Source organism: Esox lucius, chromosome 4 (assembly GCF_011004845.1).
Source record: "Esox lucius isolate fEsoLuc1 chromosome 4, fEsoLuc1.pri, whole genome shotgun sequence".
NCBI lineage: Eukaryota > Metazoa > Chordata > Actinopteri > Esociformes > Esocidae > Esox > Esox lucius.
Genome location: NC_047572.1, coordinates 12,796,748 through 12,822,114, shown reverse-complemented (window position 1 = coordinate 12,822,114; position 25,367 = coordinate 12,796,748). Strand labels below are relative to the sequence as shown.

The 25,367-nt window shown below is 40.2% G+C and overlaps 2 protein-coding genes across 3 annotated transcripts in view; both read left to right on the top strand.

Annotated features, from left to right (window-relative positions):
• The first annotated feature begins 17 nt into the window (after positions 1-17).
• gabra6a (gamma-aminobutyric acid type A receptor subunit alpha6a) lies at positions 18-23,339 on the top strand. The gene is made up of 10 exons (XM_010897224.2): positions 18-165; positions 5,381-5,487; positions 5,705-5,772; positions 6,130-6,350; positions 6,603-6,685; positions 6,863-7,006; positions 8,332-8,484; positions 10,066-10,322; positions 13,188-13,429; positions 22,085-23,339. Exons 1-10 carry the CDS (start codon positions 128-130, stop codon positions 22,113-22,115), a joined length of 1,344 nt encoding a protein of 447 aa, XP_010895526.2. The 5' UTR covers positions 18-127; the 3' UTR covers positions 22,116-23,339.
• Positions 23,340-23,568: 229 nt separating this feature from the next.
• gabrb2a (gamma-aminobutyric acid type A receptor subunit beta2a) overlaps positions 23,569-25,367 on the top strand; it is a 56,209-nt gene continuing 54,410 nt past the window's right edge. Inside the window, exons 1-3 of one of the 2 annotated variants that reach the window (XM_010897246.5) lie at positions 23,569-23,772; positions 23,926-24,026; positions 24,599-24,666. In XM_010897246.5, coding sequence (XP_010895548.1) covers positions 23,693-23,772; positions 23,926-24,026; positions 24,599-24,666 — 249 coding nt within the window. In that variant the 5' untranslated portion in view covers positions 23,569-23,692. The remainder of the gene's footprint in view (positions 23,773-23,925; positions 24,027-24,598; positions 24,667-25,367) is intronic. The other variant, XM_010897238.4, reaches the window with a different exon arrangement.

Here is a 25,367-nt window from a genome sequence, read left to right as displayed (position 1 = left end):
CTTTAAAACACATTCAAGAATAGCGAAGGACTGGGAAAGGTGTACTCTTCCTTTACCATTGAGTATTTTATTCACAATCTAACTTGAGTTATTGTAAGATTTGAAGTTTTTAATTCCACCTTCAAGGATGACACTTATATATCTGATCTTGTTCACTATGATCTGGTAAGTAAAACCTCAGTTAAATAACTGATCCTACAGACCTTCATAGTTTCTTGAGTGTAGTGTTTGTACAGTATCTATCTATCTATATATCAATATATCTATCTATCTATATATATATATATATATATATATATATATATATATATATATATCCATAAACATTATTACATATATTCACAGCCCCTTTTCCAAAAATGTTGGGACGCTGCCTAAAATATAAATGAAAACAGAACGCAATGATGTGCAAATAATGTATCCCTATATTAAATTGAAAAAAGTACAAAGACAACATATCAAATAATAAAACTGAGAAATTCTATTTTTTGGGGAAAAATACATGCACATTTAGAAATGTTTCAAAATGTGTATGTACAGTTGGGACAGGGGCTTGTTTACCACTGTGTTGGATCACCTCTTCTTTTAACAATACTCTTTTGGGAACTAAACAGACCAATTCCTGTAGTTTTGAAAGAGAAATGTTTTCCCATTCTTCCTTGATACAGAATTTCAGCCTCTCAACAATTCGGTATCTCTTTTGTTGTATTCTTCATTTCATAATGTGCCATATTATTTCAATGGGTGACAGGTTTGCACTGCAAGGAGGCCAGTTTAGCACCTGGACTGTTTTACAATGGAGCCATGCTGTTGTAATACATTCAGAATGTGGTTTGGCATTGTCTGGCTGAAATAAGCAAGGCCTTCCCTGAAAAAAACATTGTCTGGATGGCAGCATATGTTGCTCCAAAACTTGTATATTTTGTTTAGCACTAATTGTGCCTTCACAGATGTGCAAGTCACCCATGCCATGTGTACTAATGCACCCCCATACCATTACAGATGTGCAAGTCACCCATGCCATGTGCACTAATGCTCCCCCATACCATCACAGATGCTGGCTTTTGAACTGTGCACTGATAACAAGCCGGATGGTCTCTCACCTCTTTAGCCAGGAGGAAGAGGAATCCATGATTCTTAAAATGTATTTCAAATTTTGATTAATCAGATCACAAGACAGTTTTCCAATTCACCTCAGTCCATCTTAAATTAGGCCCAGAGAAGGCAGCATGGTTTCTGGATCTTGTTTATATCTGGTTTCTTCTTTGCATGGTAGAGTTTTAACTGGCATTTTTGGATGCAGCGATGTATTGTGTTCACAGACAATGGTTTTCGGAATTGTTCCTGAGCCGATGCAGTGATGTCCACTACAGAATCGTGTCTTTTTCTTATTCAGTGCCATCTGAGGGCCTGAAGATCACAGCCATCCAATATTGGTTTTCGGCCTTGTCCCTTGTGTACAGAGATATCTCCAGATTCTCTGAATCTTTTAATGATATTATGTACCATAGATGATGAGATCCCCAAGCTCATATTGGCCTGCTCAGTCTTTCACAGAATGGGAAAACCCTCTTGTTTTTCTTCTGAAGGACTCATCCTCTCTGGGATTCTCTTTTTATCCCCAATCATGTTAGTGACCTGTTGCCGATATTATTTGTGAGATGTTCCATCAGTTTTTTTTAGCATTACACATCCTTTCCAGTCTTTTTTTGCCCCCTGCCCCAGCTTTTTGAAACGTGTTGTGGGCATCAAATTCAGTGGGCATATATTTTTCAATAAACAATAACATTTCTCAGTTTCAACATTTGATATGTTGTTTTTGTACTATTTTCAACTGAATTTAGGGTTTAAACGATTTGCACATCATTGCATTCGGTTTACCTTTACATTTTACACAGCGTCCCAACTTCTTTGGAAAAGGGGTTATATATTCCTGATAAAATACAGGTGCTGGTCATGAAATTAGAATATCATCAAAAAGTTGATTTATTTCAGTAATTCCATTCAAAAAGTGAAACTTGTATAATGTATGCAGTCATTCCACACATACTGATATATTTCAAGTGTTTATTTCTTTTACAAACCCGATTCCAAAAAAGTTGGGACACTGTACAAATTGTGAGTAAAAAGGAATGGAATAATTTACAAATCTCATAAACTTATATTTAATTCACAATAGATTATAGATAACATATTGAATGTTGAAAGTGAGACATTTTGTAATGTCATGCCAAATATTGGCTCATTTTGGATTTCATGAGAGCTACACATTCCAAAAAAGTTGGGACAGGCAGCAATAAGAGGCCGGAAAATAGAAATGTACAGATAAGGAACAGCTGGAGGACCAATTTACAACTTATTATGTCAATTGGCAACATGATTGGGTATAAAAAGAGCCTCTCAGAGTGGCAGTGTCTCTCAGAAGTCAAGATGGGCAGAGGATCACCAATTCCCCCAATGCAGAGAAATTGCAAAGAGTTTGAAGTTATCATCATCTATAGTGCATAATATCATCCAAAGATTCAGAGAATCAGGGTCAAAGCCGGAAAACTCTACTGGATGACTGTGATCTTCGGGCCCTCAGACGGCACTGCATCACATACAGGAATGAAACTGTAATGGAAATCACAACATGGGCTCAGGAATACTTCCAGAAAACATTGTCGGTGAACACAATCCCCCGTGCCATTTGCCATTGCCGGCTAAATCTCTATAGGTCAAAAAAGAAGCCGTATCTAAACAGGATCCAGAAGCGCAGGCGTTTAAAGGGTCATTTAAAATGGATTTTGGCAAAGTGGAAAAGTGTTCTGTGGTCAGACGAATCAAAATTTGAAGTTCATTTTGGAAAACTGGGTTGCCATGTCATCCGGACTAAAGAGGACAAGGACAACCCAAGTTGTTATCAGCGCTCAGTTTAGAAGCCTGCATCTCAGAAAGGCACCATCAGTGTTGACAGTTATATCCAAGTTCTAGAACAACATATGCTCCCATCCAGACATCATCTCTTTCAGGGAAGACCTTGCATTTTCCAACCTAACAATGCCAGACCACATACTGCATCAATTACAATGTCATGGCTGCATAGAAGAAGGATCCAGGTACTGAAATGTCCAGCCTGCAGTCCAGATCTTTCACCCATAGAAAACATTTGGCGCATCATAAAGAGGAAGGTGCGACAAAGAAGACCTAAGACAGTTGAGCAACTAGAAGCCTGTATTAGACAAGAATGGGACAACATTCCTATTCATAAACTTGAGCAACTTGTCTCCTCAGTCCCCAGACGTTTGCAGTCTGTTATAAAAAGAAGAGGGGTTGCCACACAGTGGTAATCATGGCCTTGTCCCAGCTTTTGTGAGATGTGTTGATGCCATGAAATTTAAAATCAACTAATTTTTCCCTTAAAGTGATACATTTTCTCAGTTTAAACATTTGATATGTCATCTATGTTGTATTCTGAATAAAATATTGAAATTTGAAACTTCCACATCATTGCATTCTGTTTTTATTCATAATTGTACAGTGTCCCAACTTTTTTGGAATCGGGTTTGTAATTTTTATGACATAAATGACAACTAATGAAAACCCCAAATTCAGTATCTCAGAAAATTTTAATACTGTGAAAAGGTTCAATATTGAAGACACCTGGTGCCACACTCTAATCAGCTAATTAACCCAAAACACCTGCAAAGGCCTTTAAATGGTCTCTCAGTCTAGTTCTGTAGGCAACACAATCATGGGGAAGACTGCTAACTTGACAGCTGTCCAAAAGACGACCATTGACACCTTGCACAAGGAGGGCAAGACACAAAAGGTCATAGCTAAAGAGGCTGGCTGTTTACAGAGCTCTGTGTCCAAGCACATTAATAGAGAGGCGAAGGGAAGGAAAAGATGTGGTAGAAATAAGTCTACAAGCAATAGGGATAACTGCACCCTGGAGAGGATTGTGAATCAAAACCCATTCAAAAATGTGGGGGAGATTCACAAAGAGTGGACGGCAGCTGGAGTCAGTGCTTCAAGAACCACCACGCACAGACGTATGCAAGACATGGGTTTCAGTTGTCGCATTCCTTGTGTCAAGCCACTCTTGAACAAGACACAGCGTCAGAAGTGTCTCGCCTGCGCTAAAAACAAAAAGGACTGGACTGCTGCTGATTTATGTTCTCTGATGAAAGTACATTTTGCATTTCCTTTGGAAATCAAGGTCCCAGAGTCTGGAGCAAGAGAGGAGGGGCACATAATCCACGTTGCTTGAAGTCCAGTGTAAAGTTTCCACAGTCAGTGATGGTTTGGGGTGCCATGTCATCTGCTGGTGTTGGTCCACTGTGTTTTCTGAGGTCCAAGGTCAACGCAGCCATCTACCAGGAAGTATTAGAGCACTTCATGCTTCCTGACGCTGACCAACTTTATGGAGATGCAGACTTCATTTTCCAACAGGACTTGGCACCTGCATACAGTGCCAAAGCTACCAGTACCTGGTTTAAGGACCATGATATCCCTGTTCTTAATTGACCAGCAAACCCGCCTGACCTTAACCCTATAGAAAATCTATGGGGTATTGTGAAGAGGAAGATGCGATACGCCAGATCCAACAAAGCAGAAGAGCTGAAGGCCACTATCAGAGCAACCTGGGCTCTCATAACACCTGAGCAGTGCCACAGACTGATTGACTCCATGCCAGGCCGCATTGCTGCAGTAATTGAGGCAAAAGGAGCCCCAACTAAGTATTGAGTGCTGTACATGCTCATACTTTTCATGTTCATACTTTTCAGTTGGCCAAGATTTCTAAAAATATTTTTTTTGTATTGGTCTTAAGTAATATTCTAATTTTCGGAGGTGCTGAATTTGGGATTTTCATTAGTTGCCAGTTGTAATCATCACAATAAAAAAAAATAAACATTTGAAATATATCTGTCTGTGTGTAATGAATGAATATAATACACAAGTTTCACTTTTAGAATGGAATTACCAAAATAAATCAACTTTTTGATGATATTCTAATTTTATGATCAGCACCTGTATACAGTGGGGAGAACAAGTATTTGATACACTGCCGATTTTGCAAGTTTTCCCTCTTACAAAACACGTAGAAGTCTGTAATTGTTATTATATGTACTCTTTAACTGTGAGTGATGGAATCTAAAACTACTGAAAAATACAGAAAATCACATTGTATGATTTTTAAGTAATTAATTAGCATTTTATTGCATGACATAAGTATTTGACACATCAGAAAAGCAGAACTTAATATTTGGTACAGAAACCTTTGTTTGCAATTACAGAGATCATACGTTTCCTACATATCATAATCCTAATAGCATTGCTCTTCACAGGGTAGTGGTATGAATTGTCATGAATAAAGATTTTATTGATTTCTTTACAGTGCTGGCAGTGTGTATGGACATGAAAGCTATGCTGGTGAAAACATTACCCGTATTTTAGACCAACTTCTAGACGGCTATGACAACCGCTTGCGACCAGGATCTGGAGGTAGACCTGTCTTAATACTCATGTTTTTTTTCTGCATCTTATGTCGTTTTCTTTTTCATTAAATCAGAATATAGACTTTCAGGCCTGCTTCAGGATTTCTCTACTGACCATTGACTAGAGATTTTGTTTTGATTTAATCAAGATTAGTTTCTTGACTGTAAATATCCATTAATTATGGTTCATACATCCAATAATTCAATTCACTAAATATTTTTAGGTGAGGTTACAGAGGTAAAAACGGATATCTTTGTCACCAGCTTTGGGCCTGTGTCGGATGTTGAAATGGTAAGAGATACCAAACCTATTCCTTTGTAGGCTTACTGTCACATACTGTATACTGTACTTTAATTATTATCTGTTTCATGTGTTATTCTTACAGGTTTCCATGCAGGCACTCTGTAATATGTAGATTAAATGTTGAGCGTAGAGTTTCATATATAATGGAACAGGATCTCTGTTGATTAGATTGTTTAATGTAATGTAGATTTACATATACAGTATGTACATGCATTGGTTTTAACTCGCACATTGCAATTGGCATCCTTCTGGTATTTTTCTGAACAATACATTCTAGATAATTTTTCTAGAACCATTCTGGTTTTCACTCATCTACTGCACATATGGACTTCATGTTCTCCTCAGGAGTACACCGTGGACATGTTCTTTCGTCAGACCTGGGTGGACGAGAGGCTGCAGTACGATGGCGCCGGGGAGATTCTGCGTCTCAACAACAAGATGGTGGACCGGATCTGGACACCCGATACTTTCTTCAGGAACTCCAGGAAGTCCACCGTCCACAACATGACCACTCCCAACAAGCTGTTCCGCATCATGCAGAATGGAACGGTTCTGTACACCATGAGGTGCTATACAATTGAATAGAACCATTCTCCATAACGTTGTGGTTCTGAAGGAAGTCACATTTTGCCTACCTAGTCTAAAGAAGCATTTGGATCTCCTGACTGGTTGCTATGCATGGAGAATACATTAATTTCTGCACATTTAATAAATAAAAATATGTTTTTATCATACCTTTCATTAATCACACTCTTCATTAAGAGTATGATGAAGATCTAAAATATATTTTCACAGTGCTAGTGTCGATGTGTCCCCAGACTTACCATCTCTGCCGAGTGTCCCATGAACCTCATGGATTTCCCCATGGACGGACACGCATGTCCTCTGAAGTTCGGCAGCTGTGAGTAGCCGTTTTTCTCCATGCACACCCTTTTACGCACCATTTGAAATGTATTTTGGTCAGATTATTGTTCTGAAGTAAATCATATCAACAAGAGAGTGCGGAAGAGAAGCATACCCTTACATCCTCAGCTCTGGACACCGCGGGAAATGCTTAGACAATGCCTTCTGTGTACAGACGCCTACACAAACACTGAGATCACCTTTACATGGAGGAAAGGTCTGGAAGCGTCTGTGGACTGTCCACAGGAGTCTATCAGTCTGCTGCAGTACGACCTGATTGGACATAAGCTATTCAGTGAAACGTTCAAGTGCAACACAGGTAACAATCAACTCTGGGCTGTAACGAAATGTGTGTTTAGATGCGTGAGAATGTCTGTGATATTGTGTGTAGCTTGGCATGTGTGTTGAAAATATTACACAGTATTTTCAGTACCGGCATGGATACCTTTTGATGTTTGTGATAAGCAATACTGTTGCAAAGGAACCGATTCACGGCAGCTGCCTCGATAAATATCGAAATGGACCAGTGTGGTGTTTTCCAGGAAAACCCATTTAAATGTACAGTACCGGAATGGGAACTGGGTGAATCATCGTAAAGTGTTCCGAGTGCATCCAGGCACCAAGAATGTGCCCGTCCCAAGTCTGCATTTCAAATGCCACCCTATTGCCTACTTTTGACCATGACCCATAGGGAATAGGGCTCCGTTGAGGATGCGACCTGCAACACTAACGTGTCCATTACTGGTCCCTCCTTGCCGCACAAGCCAGCTAGTACACTACAACAGCCTGGTCTTGAGAGCTTGGGTTCCTTCGACTGCCGTGTTAGATGCTAAAGTGGTCTAGCTTAACCTGTGTGGTCTGCTTGAAGGAAGGGAACCGTGGGGCTCAGGGTCCGACCGAGTGGTCCTTGGGGGAGGGGAGGACAGGGAGGGAGCAGGAGAGAAGAGGGCTAGAAACGTGGGGAGGGAAACTAGAAGGAAAGGGATGAAAGGAGAGAGATCCAGAGTGACTGAGAGAGAGAGATAAAAAGACAGAGAAAGAGACTGGGCGATGAGAGGAGATGGAGAGAGGGGTGGTTTTCCAAAGGCAGCGTATGGTGGTCCTCCAACTGAGGACCTTAGTAGAACCCGAAACTGAAGACAGAGGAGGATGAATCACCCTCCCAAGGACTTGGATGGAGTGGCTCAGTTACCACCACATGGAGCAGGGGAAGTGTTTTTAGACTGCAAGTAGTAATGTGTGATTATTGCTGTTCCCCCACTATTGTTCCTTTCCTCCGTTCCATTCTTTTCTCCTTGCCTCCTGTCCTCCTCCACCTCCCTCCGCTCTCTCCCCTATATGATGTGATTTCATGTTTAACGTTAGAAAGTCTGCAGGCAGATGGATATTGTATCCCTCAGCGTTTGTCGTTTGGTACATCTCTACTGCCTTGACAGCTTCAAGGTCAGCCAAGGACATTAACACCCCTCTCCCCATCCCACATCTCCTCTTCTCCTTCCTCCTCTTCTCTCTCCTCCCTTTTTGTCCCATTCCTCCCATGTTGGTATGTCCCTGTTTTGTTCTGCTCTGTCGTATCTCGCTCTGTGTGTCAGGATGCCTGTCACGGAAGCTATCCACTGATACTCTCTCCTGTCTGCCTTCTAGGTCACTACTCTGTCATGATCGTCCATTTTCTCCTTAAGAGGAAGCTGGGCTACTACCTCATTCAGACTTACATCCCTCTGATTATGGTAGTGATGCTGTCGCAGGTAGCCTTCTGGATCAACAAAGAGTCCGTTCCCGCACGCACAGTGGCTGGTATGAAAACATCCACTCTGTCACTCTCTGTTTCTCTCCCTCTCTCTGTTTCTCTCTCCCTCTCTCTGTTTCTCTCTCCCTATCTCTGATTCTCTCCCTCTCTCTGTTTCTCTCTCCCTCTCTCTGTTTCTCTCTCCCTCTCTCTGTTTCTCTCTCCTTCTCTCTTCTTCTCTCTGTTTCTCTCTCCCTCTCTGTTTCTCTCTCCCTCTCTCTCCATCCCCTCTGTCTATGTGTCTCTCACGTTTTTTTCCGCTTTTTACGTCCTCTTTTTTCTCTGTTTTATTCTCTTTTTATCTCTCAACTGCTGGTAGTGAATGTCTTTCTGTTTTTCTCTGTACCCCCCCCCCCCCTCTGTGTCTCTCTCTTTGTCTCTCTGTCTTTCTCTCTCTGCCCCTCTCTGTGTCTGACTCTGTGTGTCTCTCTCTCCTTATCCCCTCCCATGTCACATGTCACACTGGGGATGTTATAACCTGTTCTGACATATGATGTATTAATAACAGGTAAGGACACCTGTGCCGATGTGTTTAGACATGACGTCAAAATAAGAAAAACATATGAAAATGTTTCAAGTTGACCCCGTTCAGCTTAGCTTTTTTGGTCTTTTATTGCAGATGGGTAGCCTGGGAGTATTAGTCAAGTACACCTTCTATATTCCATATTCCAACTATTTGATAGATTAAATGTTTTTCTGTCAATGTTATAGAGGTAACCCCATTATATGTACTTACACCGATCAGCCATTACATTTGCTGTGTGGTCCAGTTCTGATGCTCACATGCCCATTGTAGGCAGTTTTGGCAGGGGACAGGGGTCAGCATGGGCACCCTAACTGGCCTGCTACGCACCCCCATATGCAACAAACAGCGATGCTCTGTGTGTTCTGACAAATTTCTATCAGTACCAGCATTAACAATTTCAACAATTTGAGCTACCGTAGCTTGTCTGTTGGATCGGACCGCGCGGGCCAGCTTTCGCTCCCCATGTGCATCATTGAGCCTTGGCCACCCATGACCCTGTCGCCAGTTCACAGTTTTTCCTTCCTTGGACCACTTGTGATAGGTACTGACCTATCACCTATCACCTAAAGGTGCCGTGATAATGAGATTGTTAGTGTTATTCACTTCACCTGTCAATGGACATAATGTTATGGCTGATCGGTGAAGGGTATAGTTATGGAAAAACATATTTTACCAATAGAGGGGTACCGCTATAGAGGTACTTATGGTATAGTTATGGAAATATATATAATAACCAAGTAGAGAGGTACCCCTTTTTCAGGTACTTCTGGTATAGTTGTAGAAAAATATATTGTCTAGTTATAGAGGTACCATTAAACATCTACTTATGGAATTATATAAAAAATATATAATTATGGTATAATTAAGGGCCATTGATGATGTTTTGGATCCACATGTTTTTTTGAATCGCCCAAAGTTAGCCCAAAGTCTTGGGGTACCCACTGTTCAATACATCTTTGCTTGACGCCATTCCATAATTATTCAGGACATCCCCAAATGACAATTTATAATTGGAGCCATGTTACCATAGTGTTCTCGTCTCCCCGATGCCCATTATCAACAGGCATCACAACGGTTCTTACCATGACAACGCTCAGCATCAGCGCCCGCCAGTCCTTGCCGAAGGTGGCATACGCCACAGCCATGGACTGGTTCATCGCCGTGTGTTTCGCCTTCGTGGCTTCTGCGCTCATTGAGTTTGCAGCTGTCAACTACTTTGCTACACTGCAGGCCAAGCGTCTGAAGGAGCAAAAGGCCATGCAGAAAAATCTGGAAGTCCTTGCAAGTTATGATGAGGAAGAGGACGAGAGCGCTTCATCTGTAAGTTATTTGTGAGTGGATGGGTTGGTGGATATACATATATGGTCATGTGAAAACTATACCCCGTGGAAAGTTGTCCTTTTTCATCTATATTTGTAGACATACAGTAGATGTGTAATCTTCACGTGAACTCTACTAAAAGAATAAGGTAACCTAGGTTCACTACTGACACTGAAAAATCTTTTGCAATTGTGTAATTCAACAGAAATATTGTGTTTCAGCTTGAGCTTTTTTATTTGTCTAATCATTTGTACCTGTTTTAGTGCACCACATTTTAGCAATTTTAGGTGATGGTAAAGTTAGGGATGAACTAACTTTTTCCAAAAAAAGGAAATTGCTTTTCTATTCATTTTAATTACATACATGAACTTAAAGTTGCTTTTTGTGATTTCTTAAATTAGGTTTCCTTTATCAATGAATGTGTGCTCAAGTATCCATGTGGCCAAATATGAAAAAAAGCCCACTTTCCAGGAGGTACTACGTCCTCACGTGACTGTAGACTGCCCTCTGCAGTTCAGTAAGAGAGATACTGAGACACAACGATAACAGTCACTGGTGATGGAAGCTAACCAATGAACCAACCGAACTTGTTGCATCAGATTTTTTGAGTTAGAAACCATGATCATGAAGTGGCTAGGACAAAAAAAGCCAGCTACATGCATGCAAACACAGACACAGCCTTGTTTTGTCTTTCTTCCAAGACGATAAAAATGTATCAGATTGTAACCCCAATTCCTCCACTAAAAGAAATGAAAAGTTTGACCCTAGCCCCCAAGCCAGGAAAATAACATTTTCCTTGTGGGGACCGGCAAAAGGTCATGTACAGACCTTTTTTACTATCTATAAAACTAAAACATAAACACATGTATGAAGCAGTTATCACATGCAAACACGCACACATACCTAACTATTTACAGTTGTGTTCATAAGTTTGCATACCCTGGCAGAAATTGTGAAAGTTTGGGAATGATTTAGAAAATCAAAAAAATCAAAAAAATAAATAAATCATATGAAGCCATTTATTATCACATTGTTGTTGTTATTATCACAGTGAAACTGCACATTTTAGAGTGGCCTTTTATTGTGGCCAGCCTAAGGCACACCTGTGCAATAATCATGCTGTCTAATCAGCATCTTGATATGCCACACCTGGGGGGTGGATGGATTATCTCGGCAAAGGAGAAGTACTCACTAACAGATTTAGACAGATTTGTAAACAATATTTGAGAGAAATAGGCCTTTTGTGTACATAGAGAAAGTCTTAGATCTTTGAGTTAAGCTCATGATAAATGGGGGCAAAAACAAAAGTGTTGCGTTTATAATTTTGTTCAGTGTATTATTCTCCTTTGTGCTATAAAATAGTTTTGCGTTTTTTCTTTCTGAATTGCTATGACACTGTAATTTGTTGACAGACCAAAAGTAAAAGCATAAATATGAATCCTGTCCAATCTCTTGCAATCCCAATCTCTCAAGAAGGAATGTGTGACTTTGTACTGTTGAAATTTATAAATTCCATACAGAAGAAGTGCAGCATTTTTCAATCATTGTCATGAAAAATGTAGCCATAGTGTACTTTAGAAAATACTACCAGAGTGCATTTTTAGATTGACAACACAACTACACATTTTGACACAGCTAAGCATCTTGTTTGTGAACACAGACACAAGGACTTGACATTCTGATGGCACCGATATGTTCATTGACATTTACTTTTGAGGAATGGACTTTTGCAGGCTTTTGCAGGTAATCCATTGTGTGGTGCTGTTTGTACTAATTGTTTTGAGAATTGATTCGAGAACTAAACTAACTGACTGAGAAACCAAACTGACTGAGAAAAACTGTAAGAATTAAGGGTATGCAGACTTTTGAACAGGCATCAGTAAAAAAAAAAATGTGTTGCCATGTTTTGTTTTATGATTGTGCCATTCTGTTATGGCCTACAGTTGAATGGGAATCCCATAAGAAATATGTGTTTTGCCTGCTCACTCATGTTTTCTTTACAAATGGTACATATATTACCAATTCTCCAAGGGTATGCAAACTTTTGAGCACAACTGTAAATGACGCCGCCAAATTAAGCAATGTTAACCCTAACCTTACCAAACCCGTTAAGCTCTTTAGGAAACCAGTATATCAAAATAAGTACACATGCACACGCACGCACACACACACACACACACACACACACACACACACACACACACACACACACACACACAAACTAAATAGTCCTTAAATGCATACACTTATCTTGGTACCATCTTTATGCTGTATGCTAATTCTGTTAGCTGCAGTGCGTGGTACGTCGAAATCCCTTGAGAGCTGGCTCACGTGTTAGTAGTGTTAGGGTCATGGTTAGATGTTTTAAAAATAGCCCAAGCTACGCTAACAAGCAAATCCCCTCCCAGTCCCATCAAACTGACTGCATCCCAATTTGCATCCCATTCCCTGTATAGTGCCCAGATTTTTACCAGAGCAAGGGTGCCGTTTAGAACACACTCACAAATGCTGTGATCTATATGGCCGAGTGGAAATGACATGTAATGTAGTGTACTTTAGCACATCTGGAGAGAGAGAGATCTCCCATGGGCATACATATTAAAAATACAGCATTATACCATAAGAACACACACACCTAATCCCTTCCTCCAGTTGGTAATCATTCCTGTAATCATTATGTAGTCCATGATTTATGCTGCATGAATCTAGATCCCCCTCCCAGGGGCATTGCATTAGATTAGATTGATAATTAGATAGTTCAGATATTACAGTGCAGGATAGAGATCCACCGCAACCACTAACAATTTCTGTTTCCCTTCTCCAAACCCATGTCTCCACCTATCTCCCTGTGTAACCCCCCCCCAGCCCCCGTCGGAAAGGGGCGGAGTGAAGAGGAGGTACAACTCTATAGCCCAGAGTGAGATCGACAGTGGCCCTCCGTTGCCTTACTTCCTGCAATCGGGCTCCGCTCTCCCCCCCATACAAGCCCTGGCTGGCACCAGCCCCATAGACCAGTACTCCCGCATCTTGTTCCCTCTGGCCTTTGCGCTCTTTAACCTGGTCTACTGGGTTACCTACATGGGCAAGGACTCGATGGAACAGGCCAGGTATGGGTTTTTCAGTTTTCTGTTCTATTAAGATCTCTTCTGGGAACACACCAGGTACGGTAATGGGACAGCAAACGTGGTCAAGTTTGTTTTCAAATCTTTTTAAACATCTGGGCTAGGACAGCATGAAACAGGGCTGGTATGCTGACACAAAAACAGAGGCCATGTTTGCATGATATAGAAAGATCATTAGAAAAGGTAATTGTATTTTCATAGATGTGTCATTCACTGTCTCCCCTATGGGAAGTGGTGAAAAGTAGTGCCCTAGATAGGGAACAGGGTGCCATATGGCACACACCGTTTCAGATGCATATTAGACTTCTATGAATATGCATTCACAACACGGGCCCACAATACGTCCTTTAATTCTGCCTTTTCCTCTCTGATGATGATCTGCAGCAGCGTAACAATAACTAGCCACTGTTTTTGTCAAATACTTTTATCTAGGCAGTAAAGACATGAATAATTTCTGACGCTGGAGCAGCTCCAGGAGTTTTAGACAAAAAGGGGAAGGGGGAGGGGGTTCTGCTGCTGCTGCACTAAACTGAAGCCAGGGAGAGACAGAGAGAGACAGATATTTATAGAGAGAGAAGTACAGAGACTGAGAGAGACAGAGATATATATAGAGAGAAGTAAAAAGACAAAGCTATATAAAGAGAGAAGTAGAGAGACAGAGAGAGACAGAGCTATATAAAGAGAGAAGTAGAGAGACAGAGATATATAAAGAGAGAAGTAGAGAGACAGAGATATATAGAGAGAGAAGTAGAGAGACAGAGATATATAAAGAGAGAAGTAGAGAGACAGAGATATATAAAGAGAGAAGTAGAGAGACAGAGATATATAGAGAGAGAAGTAGAGAGACAGAGATATATAAAGAGAGAAGTAGAGAGACAGAGATATATAGAGAAGTAGAGACAGAGATATATAAAGAGAGAAGTAGAGAGACAGAGCTATATAAAGAGAGAAGTAGAGAGACAGAGATATATAAAGAGAGAAGTAGAGAGACAGAGATATATAGAGAGAGAAGTAGAGAGACAGAGATATATAGAGAGAGAAGTAGAGAGATACCGATATATATAGAGAGAAGCAGAGAGACAGAGATATATAGAGAGAGAAGTAGAGAGACAGAGATATATAGAGAAGTAGAGAGACACCGATATATATAGAGAGAAGTAGAGAGAGAGAGAGGGAAAGATGTGGTGCTTCTTACATAAGGTTCACCTAGGGACTGGCAAAACCGCAGCCAGTGGGTACGTCTCATTAGTGCCCATTCCCTATTCATTGCCATTGGGCCCTGGTCAAAAGTAGTCACTATAAAGGTTATATGGTGCAATTTGGAACAATTATTTTAATAACGATACTTCCTCTCTTTGTGGAGTGGATTTGAGAGGCAGTTATAACGTGATAATGCAGTTATAACGTGGTAATGCAATTATAACCTGGTAATGCAGTTATAACGTGGTGATGGTAATCACTTGACAATGTAACTTTTCAACTGAGCCACTGACGATGCACAACACAAATCTCCCTATCTGACTGAGATAGGAAGGCACACACACACACACCCACACACAAACACACACACACACCCACACACAAACACACACACACACCCACACACAAACCCCCACACAAACACACACACACACCCACACACAAACCCCCACACACACACACACAAACACACACACACACACACACACACACACACACACACACACACACACTGCAGATTACAGAGATAACAGAGAGAATGAGACGAAAGAGAGAATGAGACAAGAGAATGAGGAAAACATTAGAAAAGAGTAAAAAGAGAGCTATAAAACAATGGAAATTGGCATTGGGACAAAAACATACAATAATATAACACTCATTTACACAAACAACAAATGTGCCGTTTAAGGTGCAATATGCAACCAGATTTCTTCCTTCAGGGCCAGCGGATGGGACAGGGACACCACTTGAGCCCCATCATCTTCAATATTTATTTCAGTGAATTGACAAGGACACTAGGAACGTCTGAAGCACCCAGTCTTGCCCTGCTGGACTCAAAATAAAATGCCCACTACAATGCCGGCTGTAGCCTTCCGTGGGCCCAAATAAAAAAAATATTTGGGGCCCCCTCTCCCCTAGCAGTCGGAGGTTCCGTAGTGGTCTGGGGCCCCCTAGTGGTTGGAGGCCATAAGCCATCTTTTATTTCGGTTATGCCTAGAACCGGCCATGGTCTACTATTTGCAGATTATATGGTGCTTCTGTCCCTAAGCAAGCAAAGTATTAAGCATCACATGGATCTTCTGCGCAAATTCTGTCTGACTTGGCTCCTTACATCTGTAGTAATGGTGTTTCAATCAAATCTATTAAGACATGGATGCACTACAGCTAACAACAAATTAAACTTCAGCATAAACATCAACTCCACTTGTAACGTCATCAAGGCTGTAAACAATCTGAAAGACAAGGCAATAAGGGCATTCTACGCCCACCAAAATCTGCTAAATCTCATTTACGAACTGGATTAAAATACTCAAACAGGTCATAGAACCGTTAAATCATTGATATCAAAGGCTGTGTGGTCTGGAGACAACTTACTAAAAAATAATTCACAAAATCAGATAAACACTAAATTGAGATTATGCATGCAGAATTACACAGAAGTATATTTAGAATTTGCCCGATTAGGACTCTACCCTATCATGGATAAAGTTTCATATTTGATAGGCCAAATATGTGCAATTACAGTTGTGCTCAAAGGTTTGCACACCCTTGGAGAATTGGTAATATATGTACCATTTATAAAGAAAACATGAGTGAGCAGGCAAAACATGTCATTTATTTCTTATGGGATACACATTCAACTGTAGGTCATAACAGAATGGCACAATCATTAAAAAAAATAATTCATCTGACCCCTGTTCAAATCTTTGCATACCCTTAGTTTTTAATACTGTTTATTGGCCCCTTTAGCTGCCCATTCGTCTTGGCAAAATGCCTCCAGGTCATGCAAAGTCTTTGGTCGTCTAGCATGAACTGCACGTTTGAGATCTCCCCAGAGTGGCTCGATGATATAAAGGTCAGGAGACTGTGATGGCCACTCAAGAACCTTCACCCTTTTCTGCTGTAACCACTGAAGGGACAACTTGGTCTTGTGCTTAGTATCATTGTCGTGCTGGAAAGTCCTAGAGTGTCCCATGTGTAGCATTTGTACAGAAGAATGCAAATTGTCTGCCAGTATTTTCTGAAAACATGCTGCATTCATCTTGCCATCAATTAACACAAGAACGTCACTGGAATTTTCTTTTTTGCCCTGGCATGCACTATGAATTTTCTGACCTTATATTTGTGTGCCTTTCTAAATCTCAAGGACATACAAAGGACACAGGATTAATTTGAGCTCAATTTGGAATGATATGGCAAAGGGTCATATAATTTGCTAACTAATATTTATTTGACATTGAATTGATAAACATCTATATTTTTTATGATTCCATAATGCATTTGTATGATCGACCAATCTGTGACCGTGGTAGTGTAGCCTGTGGTGCTTAATTGGGCAATTTTTTATGACAGTGTCTAGTTTTTATGTGGAGTCCGCGGGCAATTATGCCTATTATCTGTGAATCTGGCAACCCTGGGTATTACATCAGATTTTGTCAGCTCGTACTGAACAGTGGAAAATTAAGTAACAAAACAAAAATGGAACGCCACTTATGTGACAGATATGTCTGCCACTTAGAGGAAAGAAAACCAATACATTATAAAAATGTAATATAATTATATGTGCCCCTGAGAAAGGTCTTTAGTAAAGTTGTTGAGCAGCAGAAGCAAGAGAAAATTGGTAGATCTGACGTTACAATGACAGGAGCAGCATTGCAGTTTAAAACAAAAGAGGATTACAGTTATAATCCAGGTCCAAAAGCAGCAAAGTTTTGTAAGTGCAGGTACAAACCCGATTCCAAAAAATTTGGGACACTGTACAATTCTTAATAAAAACAGAATGCAATGATGTGGATGTTTCAAATTTTAATATTTTATTCAGAATACAACATAGAAAACCTATCAAATGTTTAAACTGAAAAAATTTATCACTTTAAGGGAAAAATAAGTTTTCTTAGGTCTTCTTTGTCGCACCTTCCTCTTTATGATGCGCCAAATGTTTTCTATGGGTGAAAGATCTGGACTGCAGGCTGGACATTTCAGTACCTGGATCCTTCTTCTATGCAGCCATGACATAGTAATTGATGCAGTATGTGGTCTGGCATTGTCATGTTGGAAAATGCAAGTTCTTCCCTGAAAGAGACGACATCTGGACGGGAGCATATGTTGTTCTAGAACTTGGATATAACTGTCAGCATTGATGGTGCCTTTCCAGATGTGTAGGCAGCCCATGCCACACGCAATCATGCAACCCCATACCATCAGAGATGCAGGCTTCTGAACTGAGCGCTGATAACAACTTGGGTTGTCCTTGTCCTCTTTAGTCCGGTTGACATGGCGTCCCAGTTTTCCATAATGAACTTCAAATTTTGAATCGTCTGACCACAGAACACTTTTCCACTGTGCCACAGTCCATTTTAAATGATCCTTGGCCCAGAGAAAACGCCTGCGCTTCTGGATCCTGTTTAGATACAGCTTCTTTTATGACCTATAGAGATTTAGCCGGCAACGGCGAATGGCACAGTGGATTGTGATCACCGACAATGTTTTCTGGAAGTATTCCTGAGTCCATGTTGTTGATTGATTTCCATTACAGTATCATTCCTGTATGTGATGCACTATATTTTGCTGCAGCATTGGGGGAATTGATGATCCTCTGCCCATCTTGACTTCTGAGAGACACTGCCACTCTGAGAGGCTCTTTTTATACCCAATCATGTTGCCAATTGACATAATAAGTTGCAAATAGGTCCTCCAGCTGTTCCTTATCTGTACATTTAACTTTCCCGGCCTCTTATTGCTACCTGTCCCAACTTTTTTGGAATGAAATCCAAAATGAGCCAATATTTGGCATGACATTACAAAATGTCTCACTTTCAACATTCAATATGTTATCTATATTATATTGTGAATTAAGTTCATGACATTTGTAAATTATTCCATTACTTTTTTACTCACAATTTGCACAGTGTCCCAACTTTTTTGGAATCGGGTTTGTACATTTTGTTGTAGCCTAATAAATAAGATTCTGTTCATCATGGTACGTGAAACGTACGTACATTTTTGGGAGAATAGTATTAAATATTTTAGTATATCCTTTAGTTGGGAAATCAGGTAGCAAGACTTTTGGGATGGGGGGTGGTGGTGGCACCCATGGGAAAGAAAGCTAAGCTCCGCCACTGTGTGAGGGGGACATATATTTTTGCAAATGCTCATAGCTTTGAAATGGGATGTCCAACAAGCTCATATAGGTGTGATGGTCGAGGGACCAATCCCTTTTGGCCATACGGTCTACGTGCACCAGTGGGCAAACATCTCTTTGATTCTCCTAGAATAAGCCTGAAAATAATACCTACAGCTATTTCATTTAATATTAATTAGTAAAGATATTTTCGGTGATGTGTGCTCTTAGTGAAGATTTACTACACAGACCTCTGTATTTCAATGTGTGTGGCTGATATGTAATCTACATGTACATTTTGCCTGTACTGTACTTGAATTTCACAACATCACCTCCCAAGCTCCACCACAACCCTCTGGCATGACTACACTGGTCGACTCAGCATCCTTCTGGCTCTGCTAATAAATATGAACATTCAAAATATGGGCTACACATTATAACATAAATCATTTTTTTTAAGTTTTATGGACTACTGCTATGCATCAACATTTCACCTCAGCTCCAAGACTGACCTTCTCACGTTCACCATCTGATCCTGCTAAAATGCAGTACAGCAGGGTTCATCAACTCTGGCCCTTGAAGCAAGTTCCACTCCATTTTTTCATTGCAATCCTCTAATCAGGTGTGTCCAATAAAGGATGAGGTATAACAGAAAATAACCAGGCTTCGGCCCTCATAGGGTAAGAGTTGATGATCCCTGACTTACCGAATATGACACAAACAGCTTGATCTACACGGACACCTGCAGTACCTGTTGGGAATGTTTGATCTGTAAGATACACATCAGGTTGAAATTTCAAATGCACCTACCTATGTAAGGAATGTAACATTAGCTAACTTTTCAAGAGATAAACTATTAAGCTAGTAAGTTAGCTAGCTATATCTTCTGATGTCTCATAGCTATCTAGCCATTGAACTCACTTTGTCTCTGCATAGGAAAAACGCCTGTATGTCTAACTTAAGTCTCTTCTTGGCTGGTGTCATCTCTGCTAGCTGTGAGGTGAACATAGTGTTAATGCGTAAGACTGTTTGCTAGCTAGCGAACAAAACGTTAGTTAGCAAGCTAATATATATTTTGCAACTATCATTAATATAACCACACATAACATGGTTGCCGGTTTAAAAAAACATTATTTGATAGATTAGCTAATTATCTACCTTATTCATACCTTATTTTCATGTTAAACTATAAAAATTCAACAAAGAGATGTCAACACAGAATGGAAGTTCAACACAGGCCTACCCTGCCAAAAAACGAACACCTATAGCGGATACGCTCATAAGCAGCCATCTGAGGCAGGGCAGCGCATTTTCAGGCAAATTCGCATCGGAACAGATGACGTGCAGCTAAGACACTAACAATCTCTGCCACCATCATCCAAGCATTAATCCGTCAGAGGTGGCAGGCGCGCCGGATCTGTGGACGTGCACTGAGGTTAAATTCTTGATAGACCACATGTTCATTTTGTGTTGTGGATTTAATTATAAATGTAGATTGATTTTGGGGACGGATCGGGTGTATTGACAAAAAAAACCTCATACAAATGATGGTAACTCATATTGGCCTATTTTGTAGGGGAAAAAATACAGATTTGCGGTAAATGTTTGTTGTATCTCTGGGCTACTGATAGTACTTTCGTCAGCCTATTTTCTGGTGTCGTTTTTCTGGATGATGCCACAGGTCTGACACAGGAAGCTTGCTGTGGTGTAAACTGATGACAGACCAATGAATGATTATTGAAATGGAAAAGTTGGCTATAGGATTTGGTATGACCCAATTTACCCATTGAATAAAGAAATAACTGTGCATGGGACAAGATTGGCTCCATCATTGGCAGGTAAACTGAATGAAACCAGGACAACTGTAATGTAGCTAGGTAGCTAGTAGTAGTTTTGCTACTAGCTAACAACATCGCAATTTTAACAAAAGCAACTTGTGTATTAGAGGCTTTTTTTAAATCCACTATCAGCAACTTAATAATTATGAAAAACTTAAATCATATATTTTACTTACCAATTATCAAAAAATAACCTTCTTCGGCTGCTCTTCTCCCCTTATGAAAAACACGCTTTTTGTAGCAGGTAAAACGTCAGGTTGAGGCGATGCTGATGGCAACGCAACGCGTATAGTGTAGTTAATACGTTATAATACAGACAAAATGCCTTTTTCAAAATGTCGGGGGGGACATAATGAGACCTATGCCACTGCTTCTGTACATTAAGTTTTTAAGTTTTTAATGGCCTAAATTTTGAAAGATTTGTTTTCACTTGTGTGTAGTCAAAATATTCTTTCCATTAGATTTAATTACATTATTTATTGAGTCTACAACAAAGTGTGGAAGAAGTGAAGGGGTCTGAATACTTTCTGAAGACACTGTATACTACTTTATCCTTTTGAATCTGTAGTGTGTTACGTTTGCTTATTCACATTCATTTTTCATTATTAGGGTTTTCATTCATTTTATTTTCCACTTGCCTGACAGTGTAGACAACATTTGCCTGTGCCTATAAAACCTTTGTGAATTGATTTGAATTGAGAGACAAGAAATAGAGAATAAATGTGGAGAGAGAAAAAGAGAGGAGTGAGAAAGATGGAGAGAGAGGCTTTACAGTGAAGGGAGCGACAAACACACACACACACAGAGACAGCAGTGGTTACATAACAGCATGGAGTGTAAATGTGTTCATCATGCTCCTCATGTTCCTGTCAGAGAATGTAGATGCTAGCTTTGTTTAGAACAGTCTGCACTACAAGGATGGAGACAAGATGGTGGACCTGGCTACACCTGCCTTATCTGATCTGATTCATTCTGTCTGTCTGACTTTGTGGTTTTCAAATAGGAATTGAGAGAACTGAGGGGAATAGTGACGTTGTACCTTTGAAGTACATATCATCCCATAAAAAGAAAAATATTACTGTATTTAAATTTTCTATTTGATTTTAACAGCCCATAATAAAACAATGTACACATTTATAAACATTTGTAAACAATGATAATTTCTAAGTCATTACTCTAGCTTCTGTAAAAAAATTGTTAGATACACTTAAAACGATATGAAGTACTTCAACAGTATCAATTGTTTTCACTAGATGCATCAATAATATGTTACTAATGATTCGGAAGAAAATATAATGTGAGAGTAATTACTTTTTTAAGGCACACTTTATGAATGACATGTGACAAGTTCATTGCTTAGTCTTAAAATATTATGTAACCAGTGCACATGTTAGACGTTCAGTCATTTTCTCTTAGTGTCATTTTGTCTGATCTCAGTTCTCACGTTGTGTGGTTTTTGTTTGTGTGTTTTTGTCTTTGCAGAGACTTGAATGCTGCCGAGCCCAACAGATAGGACTGATATACTTGGGAACTGAATTTCGGACCTTGTTCATCTTCATCTATGGTTCTACGAAAAACTTCTCACTGTTCACGTTACATTCATTCCAAACAGGAAATGAATACAGAAACCAATTTCCAACCTTGTGTCTTTTCTGTTTGCATATTTTACTGCCCAAACTTGCTTGGATATCTTAATGTCTCCAAAGAGCCATGCTCTTTCCCAGTGTCGATTTGGTACCTCAGACTTTCCAGCAGCCCTGATGACACCTGCTCTCAGTTACACACTCATGCAGGCAGGCGGGCACAAACACACTCTCTCACAAACACACACACACACACACACACAAACTGAGGAATACAGACATCAAAAGAAATGGATGATATAATCTATGTCTGTAAATGGTGATGCAACAGTGAACCAATGCGGCTGTTCAGAATGATGCTGCCCTCTGTAGAGTCACAGCCCACATTGCAATACAGATCAAAGAATAATAGAAAAAAGCAGCCTCATCCTCCTCTTCTCCTTCCTCTCTCCTCCTCTTCACTCCTCTCCTTTTTCCTTTAGTGGAGTAACGGACTTGGGTTTCTTTATAGCTCCATCTCCTCTTTCCTGAGCCATGGTGTGTTTCCTAAACGGCAGCCTATTTCATTCACGTTACTTTTGACGAGAGCCCTGGTGCATTGTGTACTGTAAGTAATAGGCTGCCATTTGGAACTCAGGCATGTCTCTAGTGTTGGTTGTGTTAAAACAGTGATCATTCGTAGTGCTCAGTGCAGATATAGGTTTCTGACATGGCATGGAGGAAACCTAGGGATAACCTTGGCTTCTATTCAATTTATTTAGATTTTCTGTTTGTACATCTTTGTATATGCACAAATCATGCCTGTTACAGAGGCAGTATTTGTGGATGCTCTTTATAATTTTTAAATGAAGGTGATAATTCTTTGACCAGTATTAATAGGAATATTTTCAACTGGCCTGTTTTTGGAAGTGTTAGATAAATGTTGGCTATAAAATGATTGTTATATTGTAATGTTTTTATGGGTTTGTTTGATGAATGTTATCATCTGGTCTGACATATCATGTGTGTCTTTTGATGTCGCCTAATGTCTCCCAAAGATATATGGTTAATGACAATTACTGGCCCAGTATTATGCAATAAACCTGTGTTGACTTCTGTTAACTTTGCATTATCTGTGATAATAAAAACTATGTTAAGAAACGAAACACACTATATCCTATAACGGTATTAATTGGTTCGCCTTTGTCATGGCAAAGTTCTCTGAACTAGATCAACATAAGCCAATACACGGATTAAACTGGAATCAAAGGCTACTAATTATTGTATTGGCTGTTCGGTTCTGGATGGCGGGCTGTATTATGCTTTTTTTCATTACGCTCATCCCACTTGTCCCTTTAATTTGTTTCTCTGCAATGGAAACCGCTCATCCAACATCATCAGTCGCCACTCTTTGATCTTCTGGTAGAATGTACGCATGCGCCCCTCATTGGGTTCTCGGAGCTGTCTGGAGTAAGTTGGATGTGCGCTCTCCTCATTCGCATCCCGAAAGCACATCAAAACTGTTGCGATGGGGAGGCTCAGGAAAAGCCACTTTGGAATTTTGACCTTTTCGTTTTTGCTTTTGACTTTTATTTGCTGTGTCCAAAGGTAAATTGGGTTAGGTTTTTTACTCGCTTTCTTATATTTTCTTTCATTGCATGGATTGCATGTATCCTAGGCTATAACGCACCTTTCCAGTGTGTCAAGGCTTTAATAAGCTATTTGCGTTATGACAGCCCTCTGTTCTATCTTCCTCCTCAGCGCCAAAGATCTGAGGGATCCCAGTAATATGCCACTGGTTAAAGACACGGTGGATAGATTGATGAAAGGCTACGACATTCGGTTGAGGCCAGATTTCGGAGGTAAGAAACAGGCAAATCGAAATATTTGAAAGCCATGTTTTTAGAACGTGCGATACATGTCCAATTAATCGCTGCGAAAACCTCTGGTTACATTTTTCTGATGACCAATCTTCCAGGATACCCCAATTAACAATGATATTAAAGTGTAATAATCCAAATACAACACAATGTTTCCTAAAACATTTTCAAATGTGCAACCTTCAAACGATTAAAGAATACACGGCTATCTGTCTCTAACTTGATGATCGATTCCGTTCGCTGCGCGTGGAACTTCTGGTTGCCCATCATTCGTTTGGAAATTTAAATTCGTCAAGGGAGTTCCAGATGAGGATGTTCATGATTATAGTCATTTTAATTGAGGATCATCATCATTAAGATTTTGCATAAAACATTTATCATGCGAGAACAAAATAAGCCATTATTGACAGCAACCTACTGGCTGTAATGAAGAATTCAGCTGTAATCGAAGACCTACCACAGTCTCAATTCAAATACGGTCAGCAAATGATTATTTTAGTAGAGACAGAAATAATTATTCTATTGCCTAATAACCTGTTTTCCTCGCTTCACAGGTGCGCCGGTGGCAGTCGGGATGAATATAGACATAGCCAGTATAGACATGGTGTCTGAAGTCAATATGGTAGGTGAATCATTTTTATTGTGCATCTTTGCTGCTCAGCAGGATATCCCTGCAAATTCTTGTCTATCCAATGTATAGAGAAACCTATACCGCATTGTCATCAATGTTTGACAAGGGCACTTAACGCAAGTCCCGCTCTGGATGATGGTGAATTATGGTAATAACGTGGGGGAGTCTGATGATAATCATAATGGAATCGATTCTCGCTTCTGTCATATAGTAAGCTCGAGCTCTGTCTCGGGCTCTGCATTTAGATTTTTTCCGGCATGGATGGTTAGTGTGTGTTGATTCCCATTTGAATTCAAAACACACTCTCACTGGCGCACTAGTACGCACACCCTTGCGCACACTGTCAAGGCTGCTCACTGTGCGGCGGTCCCTGCCTATTTCTGTCAAGCCGTTGACAGCTATCATTTCGGTTAAGATAAGAGCGGCGCGTTATAACCCAAAGTCAATAAGGCAAAGGGACAACTAGAGAGAATTGCTTATTTTTTCTGTTTGCATCCAACCGTGATTGCGCCGCGCGCTCCTTTTCTAGAGGTATCTGGACTAGCTCGCGCTTCTCTTTACTTTAAAGCGCCAGGGAAGAGCGCATCATCGCCTACGTAAATGATCCCCCCTTGTCAGATCATGACTGATGACGTAAATCTCTGGTTAATAATACATGTCTGGACATACATGGTAATTACGAGCGTATTTAA

What these genes read in the sequence shown, in the direction of transcription:
- gabra6a (XM_010897224.2), top strand. Translation starts at nt 128, where the DNA reads ATGACACTTATATATCTGATCTTGTTCACTATGATCTG. An exon ending in ACGGTTCTGTACACCATGAG is followed by an intron (nt 6,351 to 6,602) that starts GTGCTATACAAT and finishes ATGTGTCCCCAG; the next exon opens with ACTTACCATCTCTGCCGAGT. An exon ending in AGGACGAGAGCGCTTCATCT is followed by an intron (nt 10,323 to 13,187) that starts GTAAGTTATTTG and finishes ACCCCCCCCCAG; the next exon opens with CCCCCGTCGGAAAGGGGCGG.